Raw genomic sequence first — 19,718 nt, forward strand, 5'->3', positions numbered from 1 at the left:
GAATTTTTAGTTCATATATAATTTCTGACAATGCTCAACACAGCCACTTTGACAGAAATAATACACTCAAGAAGTATAGTTATCACTAGCAAGCAGTCAGATCCTCAGGCATCCCTGATAAAGTCTGAGTTAAGTTGTGTTCTATGACATCTTCTTTTTAATTCTCATCTTCTTTAAACAGACAGATGCTCCTTGCAGCTTCATTAACCCCCTGCACGTAGTGTGGAGCTGAACAGCATGCTGTAAGACAGCTCTATTCCATGTTCTGATCTGCTGCATGATGTATAAATGACTATGCTTGAAGTTTCATGCAAAAGCAAACTCTTTTGTCAGTAAAATAAAGCTAAATAATTTCCTGATACACAAGGTCAAAAATTACCATCAACATCATTATCTTGTTTGGTTGAGATCTCAACTTGTTCTAGCAGGGAAAAGCATGTCATTCTCACAGTATCAGGTTGCTTTGAATGATGCAAAGCAGGATAATTGGCTGCTACAAAATTTTTTAACAGCTTTTAGAGCAGCCAATATGGTAAAACCCACAAAGATTTATCTATTCTTTTTGCTAAAATGTAATTTGCTTCATCCTCTCCTAAACCATAAACCATCTTTACAGCTGCATTTTCACAATAACTTCCCACATTTAGTTGCAGGAGCATATTCACTTCTGTTCAAAAACTCAATGGATGTTTTAAAATTCCTCTCATTTTTACACCATGTAAAATTGAATGTTAAGACTTCAAAGAGAAGTTTTGGCTTTTTTTCACATGAAAGTCCTTGTTATCCTACCTGTTGGAAGCAGCTGCGCACGCTGGGTTCAATGTTGCTGCCCCCGAAGGCTGCCACTTCCCCAAGCTGCCGCGGGATCTGGATGGCGTCGTGCAGCAGCAGGCCCAGCTGCCTCTGGTCGCACATTTCTGTGGGGCCTGCCACTTCCTTGAAGAGATCTGAAACACCAACAAGAGGCACCAGCCCATTTCACTTCCATGTACACCCTCTGTGATTCAGTAACCTCGTAGCTCAAGCTTTATAATTTCTGTAATCCAGATGTGGCTACAGATGGCGACTATCCCATTTACAATAGTTCACCCTCATCTCATCTTGATTACTTTCAGTATGTTTTCTTGATCCATAACCATACAAATGTGAAAAGTAAGGCCAAATGAATGAAACTATAGAGTTTCTTATGTCATCGCTTAAAAAAACTGTACATTGCAGCTCCTGTTTTACCTAGAAGTAGTGGTATGACAAAACAAAAGACATCACAAAATCAAATAGTTTTTTGTTTTAACTCATCATTAACACATTGCCCCCCTAACATTTACTAAGTTTTCTACATTATCACTGGGACAAAAGAAATAATTTTTCAGAAATCCAAATCTTATGCCAGAATCTATGCCATCCTTTGGTTGTCTGGGCACAGAAGCACGTTTGCTCTGAGACTAGAAATTACCACAAGTCACATCCAGCCATGTGAAATAGCTTAAAGCAAGAGCAGCAGCCAGCAAGATGACTCGTGCTTAATGTTAATCACATTTGCTTCCAGGATAACCATGTCTGCTTCCACATACTCTCCCTTTACTGATTCTCCTTTTCTAAGGTAGGTGTCGTGCCCCGCAGTATAAGCAGACACTCTGGGCTGACTGTGACAACAGAAAAAAATCAGGCTGAAAGAATCAAGAAAATTGTTCCAGATATAGACATTTACTGGGAAGAAAGATATTGCTTGTACCTACTTAAGAGTCACAGTAAAGAATTGATTTAATAGACCTGTCTGCAGTACAGAAAATATTTCTTAAGTTTTTTCTCAACACATTTCTTGAGATAGTTTTCCAGTTTCTAAGAGTCAGTTTAAAAAACCCTATAGGATTAAAGAGAGAGAAAAAAAAAGCCTGTTTTATTCTTTCTATTTGCATGAGTCTACAGTGGAAACAGGCACTAGGAGAAAAATTCATTAACTGTTGTAGCTGGGAAGAAGATTAAGTAATTTCCCAAGCCCTAAACCTTCAAAGTTGATTGGGGAGCTAGTAAAAAAACCGATGTGGCAGGAGAAATAATAGTGGCAGTGATCAGCCAGGGCTGATACAAGTAGGAAATCAGCAATTGCCTTTCAACAGCTCAAACCCCTCCAAAATCATTTCACTTAAAAAACCCAGATGTTAATAAACCTTAACACTGGCAGCTGTACCATAACTAATGAGTGTTGAAGTGCAAAGGAATTCATGGATAGTATCCTCTTTTGCCTGGACCTTCAATGTTACATACAGGAGGAGAAGCTCCTCAACTAAAGGCATGGAAAGCCAAAATGTTCTTGCTATCTGGCCTACAACCCACAAGATGGTAAAGGAGGCATAGTGAGAACAGCTCTGCAGTGGCAGATGTATGGGAGGAAATTTCCTTTTAGGTCTGACAGAGTGCACCCAGACAACACACTTGCCAGTGCGAAAAAGGACATTGCATGTCACCCACTAGCAATGCCAGAAGCCACAAACTCTTAAAATGGAGTTTGTTAACATGTGTGTACACATTATATAAACTTATACAGAAGATACATTCATATAAAGACTAAACTGTGTAGGGGACTCCACCAAAAGGACAAGCAGAATGACTGGAGAAGCAAAATATTACCAGATCTGAGCCACAGAAAAAAACAGAAACTAGAAGAAAAAAAAAGCAAAAGAAAAAAAACCAAAAACAAATCAAAACAAAACAAAACAAAAAACCTAACCAAACAAACAAAACTACACACCACTACAGTTATTTTAAATTCAGTTCGGCCTCACACCAGTATTTTGAGGATGAGAGACAGCGGGATTCAAACTGTAACTTAGCTGGACAACCTGTCTGGTGCAGGCAGGCATACTTGAAAATGTTGAAAAGTTAGTTAAATTCCTACCCAATAGTGGTAAGATAGAAGTGTGATGTCCACGGCACACATTTTATGTCTTTTGCTGAAATTGCCAAGACATCAAATTGAAAACCTAGCACTATCAAACATGAACCATCCAAGCACCTCCCAGGAATCTAGTGATAAAGACTGAAATATAATTAAAAATATGCAAAATGGAAAATGTGTCATAATCTTTTCATTTACATTGTTGCAAACACCATGTACATTATTTTTTCTTCCCTTTTTTTAAAGTATCACAGTGCTAGTTCCAAATGATTTGAAAATTAACATAAACATAACATTAAAAAATCATATTCCCAGTTGTACATCACTTAAAAATTGAGCTGCTTCACAGTTGAGATTTTTGAAGTAGCCCTTCATTTTCATCTCAAACCCCAGAGTTTTTATGCATTAAATGATATGACTCAAAACCTACAAATCTACACACTAAATTGAAGTCCATGCCTGTTTTCTGCTTCTGCTGCAAGTCTAGGCTTTCTGTGTTAAAAATGAGCCCAGGTAAGAGCAAAATACACACAAATGTGCTTCCACTTACTACACAGTGCTATGACTTTTCTCAACCTCTCAAACTCAAGAAAAGAGAGGGAAGATAAAATTCCTGTTGTCCCTCAGGAAATCCATACTTCTGAGACATCTTTTGTCTCCTGATTACATGACCAGGCATAAAACCTGCTGTGAATAATCACACATGCAAATTAAAATTTTTACTGTTGCAAACACTGGCTGATATGATTGAAATTTACCTTTCATGAACATTTGGGACACTAAAATTGAGTGGTTAGAAATGTTCCATTTTTCCACAGTATTCAGAAGTCCTGTAATGTATGAACAACCACTGGTAAAAAAGGAGTAGTGTTGTGCTAAGTGTTTAGGAACTAAGCTACTATTATCTTGTCATGTGCATCCTTTTTCTTTTCCTTTTCTATTTTTTCAGGCTACTTCTATTCCCACAAATTCAGCTGTGCATCAGGGTTTAAGCTCAAGCACTGGAATACTACTTTCTGTATCATTAAGGTGCTAAAAATGTATCCACCATGTTTTTGAATAAAGTTGACTGACTCTCACTTTCAGAATAGCCAGGAATAATGCAAGAGTTATGTAGCATCAGGGATCATTTCCAATATGCAGCTCACCTGTGGCCCCCCTATTCTGGGGAGAAAGGAGAACATAACAGTGATACAGCCAGACCAGGTCATTGGCCTTACCAAATAAACAGGCCCTGGAATATTTGCCCTACAAGCACAGGTGTAACCAGCTCACAGCAACTCAATTACATTTGCAGGTCCATTTTTATTCACAGGAGGATCCAGGTATGTACTTGAAGTTAAGCATGTCTTTAAACGTTTTCAAGAATAGACATTCTTAATTCAAGTTTCAATGTTTCTTCTACAGTAACTGGGACTTCTTTTAATTAAAGATTCATTCTCACATTAACCTTGAAGTCTAGTATCTTAAAAAGAAGCTTGCTTAAATTAAAACAAAAATAACCACCACAGAAATTTCTCTGGCAAAATGTATTTTAAAAATGTGTCAAGTGAAAAGATCCTTCCTACACTGAAAATGAACATACAGTTAAGAAAAGAAAAAAAGGCAAAAGAAAAAGAAGAAGAGAAAAGGCTTCACATTAAAGAAAGAAAAAAGCACAAAAGCTTGATCTCAGCAAAAAGGTAAAAGAGAAAGATGAAGGCAAATTGTACTGGTAAATTGAAATTATCATCCCCTGTCAGTTTACCATATTATTCCTTGAACCAAATGTCTCAGAAGCCAGAAATTACGTTTCTTCAAGGTAATCCCTGAAAGGGTCTCTGGGAAGGCTGAGGTATAACAGAAAACAGCTGAGAAGCTAATAAATTATTTCAATTTCAGATATATTTCAGGTTGAAGTTATGATCACTTGGTATAGAGGTGTCTTGAGACTTTTCCTGTACTAATTTTTTAGGACTTTTCACAGCAATTTTCAGGAAAAAGCCCATCCTATTAACACAGATTGCGCAAATCTGCACCCACCATCAGCTGCCAGTTTTACTTTACTACTACACACAAAACAACAACATAAAAATTAATCGACCCAGTCATCTTGTCATTGTGCTTCAGTGCCTGTATTTAGTAACTGTAACTATACTAATGCATTACTGATAGCAATTTAATGTTAGTTTATTCCCAGGTGTTGGATTTTTTTAAAACCATCTTTTGGTAGGGTTATCATTCTGCTATAGGCAGCCTAACTAGCTCCTATACTTTATGAAAGTTTTTTTATTTCACACCAGATGGCATATTTCCTTCTGAATAGTCATTACTGAACAAAGGTATGTGCGCCAAGCTCTTTTAGTTATGGACTAATTCACAGAAATGTCAAATGACATATGGAAAAATGAACAACAACAACAAAAAAACAACCAACCAAGCAAAAAAACCAAAAAACCCAAACAAACAAGAAACTAAACCAAACCAAAACCAACAACAACAACAAAAACCAAACAAACAAACAAACAAAACCCCCACAAATAAACAGCAACAAAACACCCAAAACCACTATACAAAAGAAAACCAACAAAGTCCTAGTTCAGGGTCATATTCAGACACCAAAATGTGCCCCAATGCATAAGATACTTGTACTTTTGTTCAGTGTTAATAACCAAGATTACAAGACTACCTACAAAGGAAAGCAGAAATTGTTGTAGAGCTCAAATAGTACATGACAAATACAGTCTCTATACATTTTACTTGTCTACAAAATGTATCAATAAATCATGGCAAAGAATAGCAATTTTAAGATGAGATACATAATATATAAATGTCGATCAACTATAAAGCTCTTATATTGTGCTTAATATCTTGTCCTGTATCTGGCGGGGAGTCAGTGGAGGGAGAGGTTGCCACAAAGTTACTCAAGTCTCTTCTGCTCCTGCAATTATTTTTGTGAAATATTTTTATACTCCTGAGTATTTCTTAAGGTTGTGGGATTGCTTAAATCAACATAATTTAAACTTTTATTGCACAGTTATGGCAGGAAGCACATAGACTGGAAAACTATTTTCAGAGTTCAGATTATCTTTCTCTTAGACCACAAAATACAATTGCTGGATTTTGATGTATTTTGTTGCTTCATCAAACACATCAATCTGTTCCAATCAACACTGACTTGCTTGATTTTTTCCTAAATAAAACATACGAACACACAAAAGAGAACAGAATCCGTGAAACAGAATACTTCTCTGTCTTCCACATCACTACATTCTCCTTTGCTTTTGGGAAGTGCAATACTGTGCATTGTGATGAAGCATAACCGATATAAATACTTTCCAGTCAGGATATAAAGCCTAATTTCTACATTGTCACTGATGATGAAGAAAACAATAGTTCAATTTTTACTTAGTCAAAGGAAAACTATCTTGCATGAGAAACATTTCACTAAAAAAAATGCTACAATGTGTGTTGTTATTGTAAATGACTTAATTATATATAGTAAGTATTTTATAGAATACATTCTTCCTTACATCTGTACTTCTCTTCCAGAAGGCCCTTAGAAAGAGACATCAAGCCAATTTTCAGGGACTGCACTCGAATTTTTCCAGTTCGGCCACTGAAATTATAAAGATAAGACAATTTAATACAATATAATTTTATTTCATTTCAGTTCAAGACTATTAAAAATGCAAATGCATTGGTGAGTTCTACTTCAAATACACTTCAAATCTCAAAACAAATTAATACTACAAATCACATTAAGAATGCTTCCGTCATAAAAGCTCAGCTCACCTTCTAAGTGGTTTACATGTTAAAACAGTTCATATTACTCCAAAAGGGCAGACATTCAGCTCCGTAAAGCTCTCAACATTTTTTAATAATGTGATATACACAGAAAAAAACACACAAGCACACAGCAGGAAAGCCTCTTACTCAGTGTGAAACACAAGGACTGCAAAATAAAGTCAAATTTTCATATCACAGTAATTCATTCTTTTTTAATGGCATTTTTTCCTTTTATGTTAAAATGCTCTGATATACATGTGTACCAGGACACAGTCAACCACATGTAGTAATTTAAGCGATGTGGAGCTGTCATTCTTTTTAAGCAACACGACTTCAGGCTCACCTTGTCCAATGTGAAAAAAATGCCAAAACCAAAAAAACAATCCACATCAAACCTTAAACACCTTGAGAACAGATAAGAGGATGCCAAAGCAAATGATTTTAAACATTCAAGACAAACATCATTTGAAAAAAAAAATAAAGTTCTGAAGTTCAAAATTTCAGTGCAGAAATGGAGAAACATATTCTTAAAAGATCTGATGATTTCCTCTTTCAAAGACCAAAAAGTCAATGCAATTTATGTATAGATGAGACATGGGGAAAAAAAAAAATCATGAGACAGTAGTGAAACCATATATACCGTACACAACCCCCTTCATTTGAGGTTAGTTGGGTCCTTCACTAGCAAGTAAGATAATACTAAAATTAATATCACCTCAAACATTACTTTGGTTCCTTTTGTCACGCAGGAGTGATATATCCTTTAATTACTTCTGGAGCGCTTATTAGATATCTCTTTCTGTCCTATTCATTCAACATATTGTCTGCTGTCTGATTTACTTCACAACGGTTGTGCTGAGTACAAAATTATTAAGTTACTCCTGGGCTCTCAGTAACTTAGCTAAGCGCCTTACAAATATTAATGCATTTGTCTTCACAATCATCACCTAATCTAGTGAAACTAGACAGTATTATCTTCTCTATTCCACAAGCTGGAACAGCGGTAGAGAGAAATTATTGCCAAATTAATCAAAAACACCTACTACTTTTACTGCCTAGTTTGAAAATCAGGACCCAATTTTCCAGAATGTTATGAAAGTGCCACCTATTTCGTTTCATACATTCAAGCTTAGCTTCAAATTACCTCTTTCAATAACAGACATGATATAATTCTGGTATATCTTAGTGTGTAAATGGCTCATTTTACAACCTTGATAAAGTTCTTGCCCCATTCTTTCCCATGTACGGTCACCTATGTTTTAACTTTGTATTCAATGGAAAAACAAAGCTGAACATTCATTTGGGTTTGTTTTAACTCAGGACTGACTACTGCATTTGTTTATTAATAGCAGAAACTCAGAAAAATTTTGCAGCTAATAGGTCAGGGCACATATGCAGAGGCTTCAAACTTCTCAAAATTTCAGCAGATTTGCTAAGTGTACAAAACTATTGTTACCAACAATGGCATGCAAGTATTCTGTAGCATCGTGATGGCATAGCCAGATATAATATATAAGCATTTTACCTAAGTATGTGAACATCAAAGGGGTAAACAGTAATGAGTGCTGCTGCACACAGGATGTAGCCAGATAACAATAAGTTGCCAGATAAAGGACAAGATTAAGTACAAGAGATTGCAAAGAGGAATACACAATAAGGATGACTGGTAAATCAACAGAAAACAAGATAATCAATATCCAGGCCAGAGGAACCCTATGTCCTCCAAGGGTGGGGGACAACAGCATAAAAACATCAGGCACTAGGCAAGGAAAACTGGAAAAGTAAGAAGATGAACCTCCTTCAGTTCTGATTTCTGTCAAAGAGCTCTCAAGCCTAGCCAGTGCTGACACTACAATTAACGACTACCAAGGATGGCAGGTATCAGTGATCTACATAATGCAGCAATAGTAGGCAGCCTGGGAGATCTCTGGATGTTCTTGTAGGTGCTTTCCCTGGATCAACCACAGAAGAATCAGAGTAGCTCATTTTCCTGCCCCAAAGAGGACCATGTCCTTCCTACAGCACTTCTTGCTACTCTCACAGCCTGCCAAGCTGCTCCCACAGGGCCTTCTGTGAGTCGGGACGGATACTGTCAACACAGGGAATGCAACCAGAGGGCATGCAGAAAATTTCCATCAGCTACTGTCAAAACCAGGGCATAAAGTTAAGGCTGACTGAGCAGGTCTCTCATTCTTCTCATTCTTCAGAAGTTCAGATTTTGCTGAATTTAACATGCTGGAAAGGCCTGGGATATTAACTCAATCTGGTGTTAGAATATGCTAGGTGTGTAAGTGCAACAATAAATAACAAAGCTGTAATTCTTCAGGGCAAACTAGGGCTAGAGAGAATGATCGTGAATGACACCTTTGAGCATATAGAAAATGTTAGCATATGTGCCGCACCATAGATACCCTTACTAGACAAATGTACTAAAGAAATTTGCAAGTATGCATTATCAAAAATATCCTAACATGAGAAATATCAAGAAAATTTGAAAAATTAAATACAAGAAGTCAGATAAACATTGCAAGACCTTAAAAACAGTACATGTAAAAGTTTCTTTACGGGCATTAAGTAATTTTGATCAAAATAATGAGTCATCACCCATAATTAATACGTGTATTTTGTATTTAAAAAAAAAAAAAACAAACCCAGCAACAACAAAAACCCAAAACAAACAAACAAAAACCACAAAAACCCCAACCAAAACACAAAAAACTCTGGACTAACCTAAACAAGGAACTTTAACTTTGGAAAATGTTTCCAGGGCAGATGTTGCTGCCTAGAATAACCTTTAAGTCCTTGAAGTAGTAAAAGTCATTGAGTAAATTTAATGTTTCTCTCCTCTACTCAGCTTGAAGGATAAATCATTCCTGATATGTCAGAAAATACCAGAACACAGCAGACTTGCCTACTATTTCTAAAAATAAATTGCTTCTTTTTAAGGGCCAAAGATATCTCTAGGTAAGTATGAAGAACTACCCATTTTGCCATCAATCTGTGAATCAGTAATTAAATCTCAGGTTAATAGGATGCAACTAACAGATGCTTTTTGTAGGTAGTTTAATGATTTGAAACATAGTATGTGTATACCAGCAGTGCAATAAACAATGGAAATGGCAAGACAGAAATTAGTTCTTTGCTAAAGGCCAAGGAAAAAATAAAGGCAGCTCAAAATTGGTGCCTGTTCTTTCAGCTTTTTTTTTCTTCCTGGGATGGTTTTGAAAGAGGAGCAAGGAAATGTACTGTAAAAGGTAATTTTACATCAGAAGACCTTCATCCTCCAGATTTCAAAGTTTGACTGAAGATTAAAGTCTTTCATCAGCTTGAAGAATTATCTACACTAAAGCTTTCAATACAATAAAGGGGAAATGGGAGCAACAGGAAAGGTTATTGAAAGGTTTGTTGCTTATTACATGCATTTTAAATATGAACAGATTAAACAACTGACTTCTAACTGAAGTTAGGAGCCAAAGGTAAGATGAAGAATAATGGATTTGTGATCAATCTGAAAAAACCTCTGAGAGTAACTACAGAAAACTCTGACAATATTAAGCCTCTTACTCCAAATAAGCAGCAACATTTAAGTCAAGCACTTGATCCACTGCGCTATTTGCAAGCGATATGTTTATTCACCCACAAGGCAGAGCTCTGAAAAATAAAAATATTGCAGGAAGAAGTTCCAGTCATTGTTTAATGGGCTCTCTGATTTTCCAGCAGTAATGATAAGGAGCCCTATTAACAAAAATGTCAAAATATTAAACAGCAGTATTTGAATGCCAAAGCATAACAAGTAGTCAGCACATAAATGATACATAGTCCTATGTACTCTGTTCCCTCCTTCCCTCTCCCCTACCACAATATCTAAAATTAAAATAAAATAATAAAATAAAATACCCACAAAGTATAGGACTACTGCCATGTAGTCTTCTGGGAGGAAAAAAAAGCAAAAAACTATGAACTATTAGAATGTCACTGATGAAGTGAGTGAACATAGTAAAGATAATGCATACACCAAGAAGTAACAGCTCCTTTGCAAAGCCAAGTATAAGAATGTCTATCATTACTGAAAAAAAAAAAAAATACATTTGCTCTTTCCATCTTCAAATGGGGAGAAAAGACAGAAATTTGCTAACTAATCTCACAAGTAACCTCATACAGCTTAGAAATTCTAACTTGAAATTCTGTGTATAACTCTTAACTAAGGCATTTATTGAATTAGACACATTGAAGTGACTATCCCATGTATTGTACTACTGTGCCTTTAGTCAGCTCCAGAAGAGTCCTGAAATGCCTTTGCTCAGGCAATGTAAGGAGATATCTTATATAGAATGGAGGAGCTGATGGAAACCAAGTTTTTTCCCAGATTTTACTGCAGGATGGAGATGAGAATAGTAAACACCACTGAAAAATGAGCAACAAAGTCATGACTCAAAGGCACAACTAAGTAAAAACATACTGATTGTAGGTCACGCAGGGTGACATAGTGCAGAGTAGGACAGAGAAATCAGACATTCAGTAGAATAAAGAAGTGTAAGGACTCAGAAATGACTGGCCAAAACACCAAGGGGCTACTGGAGTGGACATTCTCATGACATCTGAGACTCAGTGCTCTCTCTAGAAACAGTGGTCACACATTTAAATAAACCCACAAGTTCTTACTGTAAGCATCCTGAAACATTCTTGAGGCAAAATCACTATCCACTGGGAAAACACACCTTTGCTGCCAGGACCAGGGCACGTGGATCGCAAAGCACCAGCACCCAGAGATGGTAGGAGGCAGGAGCTGCACACATGGAAGGGAGCTGAGACCAGGACTCCACTGAGCCTCCAGAATGAGAGAGGCTTTAGTGCTGAGATCAGAACAACCAATAGAGACAGGGAGCCCAGCCACAATTATGGCACACAAATAACTAAGTGTAGAGTAAATAACAAAACTGTCCCCACCTGGGGCAGAAATCAGATTTGGTACAAATAGCAAACAACCTGCGCAATTTTGAACATTTACAGTAGGGACACAGCTAAAGCAGCATATTCAGTTCTCTACTCACACATACACTTCCTGAAATCCTTACAATGTTTCTTTGTTGAGCAGTGTAATATTAGTTCAGTGTATCTGAGCAGGACAGCATAAGAAACACGCCATTGCAAGAAACTGCACTTTTATTACCGAGCCAAAATTATCAAAATATATGACTTCTTATTAAAGAATTTCTAAAGGCTTTATCACTTTTCTACTACCATGAACATTTCCTCAAGGAAGTAACTCAGGAAAAAATATACAGCAGTCCTACAAGTCTAGCATTTTTGATAAGTCACATGTGCAATTCTTACCAATTCTGTCTTCACGGTTTATATTTTGTTACTACTATATTAAATTCTTAGGGAATACACTGTGATTATTTATTTATTTATTTATTTTACTTACCTATCATATACATTGAGCAGCCAGTTAAGACACATGTCCACACAGAGAGGAACATTCACCATATCTTTGTGTTTCTCTTCAAGTCCACTGTAGATGGTAGTGAGACAGCTGATCACATCCTGGACACCAATCAGCTGGTCATTTTGACTCAACTTGTGCTGTTTGAAAACTTCACTTGTTGTGTTCAGGTCCAACAGGTCCACTAACAATAGGTGATTTTTTAAAAAAAAAAAAAAAAAAAAAAAAAGGCTTGAATACAGATGTTCAAGCTTAGCATTCATAATTCTTGTTTTAGCAAAAACTGCAGACAATTAGCCAAGAAGTGGCTTTTATTCAGTAACATTATAGTGAAAAACTGTTCTCTGTTAGAAGTCAAAAGCATTTTGGTATTATGTACTTAACAAATACAAATCAACAAGAACACCATAAAGGCACTTGCACCACTTAGAAGTACATTTAAAAAGCCACTGAAGTAGTCAGTGTAATTAGAGGACCTTAACTTCAGATGTACACACACAAGGAGTCCACTGGGCTTCAGGGTTTTCCCCATTTACCATAGAGCAGAATCCCATTAAATCACTATCACTTTTGATTAAATGCAAAGCAAAGCAAATTCTTAGATAAGAATGTTCCCTAAAATGCAGCAGGAATATACTGAGGCCTGATTAACTGAACAGTAGTTGCTAAATTAAGGCTTAAAAAAAGCAGGGAGGGACACAGGGAAATTATTTATTGTAGTTTTCCAGGACTCAAAATGCTCCACTTTCATGAAAAATATTTTGATCCCTTTTATTACAGCATGCTTTCTATAGGCAGCTGGTTATGTGAGAGATATCCTAGAGGTGACAATGGTTCTGCCTGCAATGTGATTGTGAAAATCTGGGTTTTGCATGGTGAAAATAAAGAGCTGTCAATGAGCTCTTCTAATTCCAAAATGAAATGGAAAAGAGGAAACCTACTTTGGTGTAAAAGAAGGAATAATAGTGTAAGCTAAAGGGTGGTACAGTCCTCAGTGACATTTTGACAGAAGAGATGACTTCAGCAAAAAAGAATAGTTGCAATATATCAATACGTTTGCTATACTGTATACAACATGAAGTATATTTTGAGCTCATACAGAGCTGTTTGAGAGCCAGCAACATGTTTACACTATAAATGTCATCTCTCAAAGGAACTTACACACCACAATCTCAGATGTATCGTTAATTCCTCTGCACTGACAGTATTAAATAAGGACCCCAGAAGGGCAGTTTCTGCAAATCAGGTTGGTCTAGCTTGGGTTGGAAAAGAAGTACAGCAGGAAAAAGCAGAAGCAAGACAACACTAACCACTACAAGCAGTTCTGTCAAGAACTCAATGAGCATCTATCAAAAGATAAGGTTATAGGCCAAAAGAAGGTCACATTTCCAATCCCATTGCCTCAATCTACCCTTTCTAAGACGACTGTAAAATAAGAAACAGCGCCTCCCAGACTCTACCTTTTCTCTCCCTTACCGACATCTGTACATTCTGTTCTAACTTTACAGCACCAGACTTGCAGAGGATTTATGCTTGTTTATTTTTTTGCTTTCTTTTTCTCTTTTTTTTTTTTTTTTCTAAAAGCCCATCTCTTTTGGGCCTGCAAACAAATGCCAGCCATGTATTTACCAAACAGGCAGACTGCTAACTGCAGAAAAACTCCTTGCCACTATTTTGACCTGAGGTATTTGACAGCACACTGTAGCACAGTCTTCTACAGTAGCTGGAAAATACTTAATACACTGGAAAAGGTTCACAGACATATTTAAAACCAAAACACACCACAATGCAACACAGACTATTTTTTGTGTGGCGGAGGGAGTAGGGTAAAGCCAGGTGCAAAATTAACATGCTACCCAATCACTCAGGACAGGTGACCACTTTCCATGCTTTTCTTTCATCACCTGTGGGGAGGGGGGAAACTTCAAAGTGATTGTAACCAGTTGGCAGTGATATTTTTCAACCTGTTTTTGTAATGTATTAACAAAATACATTGGTTAAAAGCAGGTAAGGACGTTCCTGAAATAGCATGACAGTGCTGAAAACCCACCCTTTTTAAAGCCAGTGAAAATGTGGAATGCTTTGAAATGCCAGAAATCCCACCTGGCTTAGCATAACCATCCTGGCACTGAAAATGGTAAATCCACAGACATTGGAGTAAACCTGCTAAAATTAAGTTCTCACATTCACATTTCTGTCAAAGGATTCTAGACAGAATTGGTAGAGGTACTTTCAGTATTTTCATAGTAAAACAAAACTCTGCTGCTAATTACACAAAGCTTTCAGTTTTGGTTGACACCATTCATGGAGAACACCCAGAGGAAATTACTTCCATCCCTGCTTACTTCAGCACTCACCTGGTGGAATGAACTTTGGGTACAGGCAGTTCTCCTGCCATGGCTGTATCTACCCACTAGCACAGCTCCTGGATTGGGTTGATGATGTAAAAGGGATTATTTTCTCATTAAATTTCTGAAAGTTTTAAAATAAACTGTGTTTATGCAGATGGGGAAAAGCTAACATGAGACTCACATGCAGTTGCTGACATGAAGCCTACTATACACAGCTTTTAGTGCATTTTTGCTGTGCCATCCTGCATCTGCTCAAACATGCTGAATGACCAATCCTGCTGTTAACCAACAAATGGACACAAGAGTCCTTTCTGAAGTGAGGAAACTTTCCCAAAGGAAATCTATTAACAGAAACCACATCATTCAGCACAGTTCAAGTAGATGTGAGTGACTGACTCAGGAGCTAATGGTAAATTTGAGGGTGCTGTAACCACATAGCAAATAGGCAGGCATTGCTATGGACCTTTTGTATCAGAAAGACCTTGTGAATGATAGGAGATCCTGCAAAAGACTGGATGGCTAAGGGAAGCCTACATGGCTCTCACGTTTAGTCGTGTGTACCTTAATGTTCGTTCCTTTCCCTTGTGTGATTGATATTTTATTTGCATTCTTAAATTTTAAATCACCTAATGGAGCTCAATGACAGGAACTGTGAATATACATGTTTGTTTTGTTGCCTTTTTCCCTTCCAGTACTACACTTCAGTATCTAGGGTAATATAGTTTCTTGAAAATGAGCTAGAGTATGCTGCGTGGCAATAAAATATTATAGTCAGGGCCTGGTGCTGCATGGCTGCCCAGTACAACTGCAACACAGAATACTCTCTCTGGCCCCATTCTTCTTCTACTACAGTGGGAAAGTGCTCTCAGTATGTCTGCCCCACATGATCCAAGACAGGGAAGCTAATACTTTGTTCTTTCCAACCTGGAACCTTTCTCAGCTTCCTGCAAAATATATACGCACAGGTATATGCACACATACATTACTCTCTGCCAGAACCTTCCTTCCAAAAAACAGGACAAGATGAAACATGACTCTACCTTCCTGCTTCTAAGGGAGGGTGCGGGGAATGGGAGGGAATAGCAGTCCCCAGAACCATGAGTTTTTAACACTTACTGAGACCAAAGACTCAGAAAAGAGACTTGGCATCAGCAAAGTTTCCCAAAGTAGGGTTCTCAAATTACATACTCCTGAATTTGCTTGTACAGCACTAATACTGTGTTACCAGTCTTCACTGGAAAGTCAAAATCTATCAGGTGCAGGTGGAACTCTGCATCCTGCTCCAGCTGTGCTCTTGGAGTTCTCACCAAAAAGGCCTTTGCAGTTATGCACATACTGTGGCTGTGACAGCAATTTGTCACATTTTACAGTTTACAATGACCTCATTTTCGAGTGATTTATTTTGACATCTTCTATGCCTTAGCACATAAGCCTTTCTGAAGCATTCTGCATCCAAACACCTTTAAACACCATCCATAGTTAAAGTTACAGGAAGACTAAAGTAACTCAGACCAGAAAAGTAATGGCAGTGGCACAGAAGATGCCTCTTTCCTTACCTTAAAACAAAACCATCACCAAATAAAAGTCATGAAAATAAATCTAGGCAGGGCTTAACCACTCTCCCCTTCTGCAGAGAGGGGGTGCTGGCATGTGCTGTGTCTTGGCTATCTCAGCAACCATTCATGGAACAGAATCAAGCTGAGAATCATCACAGTCAAAGGTAATTTGACCTGTTCACTGGCAAGAAATAAGCAGTTAAGCAAATGACAAAAAGGACAGCACTGATTATATTTTGAATGTGGTCTTAAAATTGTGCGAGGTCATAATAAGTTTCTGTTCAGAGACAGAAAATTCTTGTAGCATTTAGCTGTGTCGATAATCTGCAGTGTCTTTCTTAAAACCCCATAATGTTGTTTTCTCATAAATTACACCAATCCTTGGTCAAACACATGCACTTAATAAAGACAAAGAGTTTTTTGACTGTTGTGTCCTCCCATAAGGCAGAGAGACAAAGCAAGCAAGCAGCTTCATAAATAATGAGGCAGACTGAATCTGTAGAAATGACAGTTTCATTCCTGGCTCTTTCAAACTGGAAAATTCTCTTTCCACCTCCTTCCCTTGAAACTGGAGACAATATTTGCTTTAATACGAGGGCACTTCTGAAATCTGTGAATGAGGAGAGCTAACTATTGCAGTAATTACAGAAAATTACATATTTTGTAGTAAAAGCATAAGCAGGAAGTATGATTCTCCTCAAAGCTTATTAGAAGTAATGAAACTGAAGTTTGTTCTATACAGGTCGCTAGACAATCTTTATGCCAGTCAGAAATAGGCAGCATGATTAGCATCCATCATGCACAGCCTGTTTTTTCACTCTTTCCCTGGGGAGCAGCACACACAAGGAGAATTTACTTTCTGGTTTCTTGCTTTGCTTTTGGTTTTTAGGTTCATGTTGATGCATATTTTATATGCTGTGCACTGATAAGCAGAAAGCTCATAATGCTCTTTGGTCTTGCTGAGAGATGAAACTACAGACTTGGGTGGGACCATATCTCTTACACAGAGAAGCTCTAGGCTGTGTTAAAGAAATATAGTTTTTCTTTAATACCATCAGATAATCTTTCAAAGAACAAGTTCTGCTTATTCCCAAATGCAAGACCTTGAACCCTAGATCTCACACTCAATTTGAAATTCGGTAAGAAGCCAGCACAGGATAGGAAGAAGTGGCAAGAGGTACTCCCAAGGGCCTGTGCTGTTGCATATATGCACTCTGGCTTTCTGAAGTAGCAAGCTACCATCTTGGGCACAGCTTCATTTGGTAGAATTCATATTTGAAGTCCAGCCAAGAAGCTATTGCCAAGACCAGATTGCAGTCTTCTAAGCTGGAAGGAAAACTAACAACCTGGAGGGCAGGAAGGTACCTCTTTGTGCAACTCCTCCTTTGCATCTTTAGGACAGCTTTGCCCTTGCATTCCTACTCAGCCTGCAGTACTGTACACCCTCCAGGGCTGAATAGCTCCACAGCAAGGACTTCTGAGTTTAAAGAAAATTTGGTAATGTGGTACAACATTTTTATACCAGTTGTTGCCAAGACCTTTCAAAAGGTCTAAAATCTCCGACTTTCACACTTATTCACAACCCACATCTCCTTCCAAAATTGCTCAGTTTCCTTTTTATTTTTCCTATTTTACCCTATTTTCTTCCCAGTAGATGCATGGATTTATGTATTTTCTTTTCCATTCATAGTCCTAATAATTTTTAAGTTCATAATGTCACCATCTCTATAACAGAATTTTTTGCACTACTTTCTTTTTGTATACCTTAATCTCCCCAGTTCTATGTTTCAGTCAGTTTTCTCCCACATACCCCCGTTCTCTGCCTTCTCACAAAATGTCACTTCCTTCCAAGATTTTGCCCTTTCATTTATCTTCCATGTCTTCATGTCTTGCCCCTCTCTGTAATGTAAACCACTTCTGTATTGTATCAAATTATTGTTTCAGTCCCATTTCTCTAAAATGAATATTCACCAGTTACAAGCTTGCTCAGCTCCTCCCAAAAATTCCATCTTTCTTTTTCTCATCCTGATTCTCAAGGACAATGCAGAGATACCAGTGCAGGATGACTCTAAAGAGTACTCTGAGTTTGTTTTGCACAGGAGGCTCAGGCAAGAGCCCAGAATCCCAGTGTGGTACTTGCTGTGTGACTCAGAGAAGTCTCAAGTCTGGAGGCCAGGACAAGACCTCCTGATACATCACTTCTGAGACTGTTGAAAACTTGGAACACAGTAGTCATGCAACTTGCTGCTGAAACCATAATTGTGATACAATATAAAATGCTTGTTTAAATACCTAGCAAATACAGAAGAAAAAAATTGGAGATACAAACGTGAACTTTGGAAATGGAGTAGTTTAGACAGCTGAGCCTACTCAGTAGACACCTATCCTTTCCTGCTGACAGAATCTGTGTTCTCTTCAGAGTGGGCTGTGGCTGAATTATTGGATTGCTTAAAAACAGGGACAAATGCCAACACAGGTCTGGGAAGAATATCCAATGTGCGTATTAAATGCATTGGTATTTTCTTTCTAAATATAGGAGCTTTCACTACACCCTGAATATATATATATATCTATCTATAGACACACATATTATTATTGCTAATAAACATAGTTTGTTTTGTTCTAGCAGCTTTCTGTGATTAAAATGTACAGCAATATCAACTACCTATAAGCAAAATACGGATCTGTATCCTTTCCCCTCATAATTTGAGCAACCTGAACTCCTCCTTAACTAGACATCACAGAGCAAGGTATTCTCTCTGACAGGGAGGAATATTTTCAAAGTTAAATCTAGCAGCAGTAAACACTAAGAAAAAATGGAATAGAACCCTCTAAAATATAACAAAATACCTGAGATTATGTCAGACTTCAGGATTTTAGCTCACATCATTTCACACTGCTTTGTATCAGGAACAATATGCAACAGTCAAGAGATTCAATATCTACATATTCCTATCAATTCTTCTTAGTTGGCATACCTGCCACACCCCTTTTTTCACTCATTGTATTTATTTATTTGCAATAATGACACCTGCTCTTGGCAACTTTTCCTGGTATTTTGTTATCTGACAACCTGTCCAGTATGTCTCTGGTCCCTTGTTAAACATGAATGTTGTTAGACTTAAGCTGACCCTCCCTTCCCCAAGTACTGTAGAGAAACAATTTGCCTCCAAGGCAAACTCACAGCACAGTGCTTTCTGCAGTCTTCGGATTTTGATGGCCGTACGGTAGGCAGAGAAGCGTACATTGTTCAGGTCAGCTGAAAGAGCAGAACAGAAACGTGAGTCACCTTTAAAACAGAGTCCTTAAGTTTCCTTTACATATACATTTTCACGTTTTGGAAGAAGTCTGATATCCCTTCTCTGCAATGAATTAACAGGATATATCAGAACAAATAAACCAACTAAGAAGTTGAGACCTCAGTCCAACTCACCTGAAGGGAAAATCTCCTGACTCTGACAATCTAGGGCTTTCAGAGACTGGCACAGCAGAAATCCTGAGACTGTCTCAGCATATGTAATACATATACTTATAACAGAGTTTTACATCTATATTTTGCAGTGTTAAGTAGTTTCCAGACAAGTGCTCAAGTAGAGTATGTTTCTCCAATAATTTACTACTCCATCAAACAACACAGAGGAAACTGAAGGCAGTAAAGGTCACAGTAACAGAGAAAAAATGGCTTTTTGAGCCATAATTTC

At 37.5% G+C, this 19,718-nt stretch overlaps 1 protein-coding gene across 1 annotated transcript in view; it reads right to left on the bottom strand.

The window, feature by feature from the left end:
* The window catches only part of UTRN (utrophin), a gene marked incomplete at its 3' end in the record, with an annotated part of 368,119 nt that overhangs the window by 38,400 nt on the left and 310,001 nt on the right, over positions 1 to 19,718 (bottom strand). The window contains exons 61-64 of the mRNA XM_080341440.1: positions 19,202 to 19,276; positions 12,093 to 12,294; positions 6,409 to 6,494; positions 790 to 947 (exon numbers count right to left, since the gene is read on the bottom strand). Of these exons, the coding sequence (XP_080197566.1) occupies positions 790 to 947; positions 6,409 to 6,494; positions 12,093 to 12,294; positions 19,202 to 19,276 (521 nt within the window). The remainder of the gene's footprint in view (positions 1 to 789; positions 948 to 6,408; positions 6,495 to 12,092; positions 12,295 to 19,201; positions 19,277 to 19,718) is intronic.

Source organism: Nesoenas mayeri (genome assembly GCF_963082525.1).
Source record: "Nesoenas mayeri genome assembly, chromosome: 3".
NCBI classification, from domain to species: Eukaryota; Metazoa; Chordata; class Aves; order Columbiformes; family Columbidae; genus Nesoenas; species Nesoenas mayeri.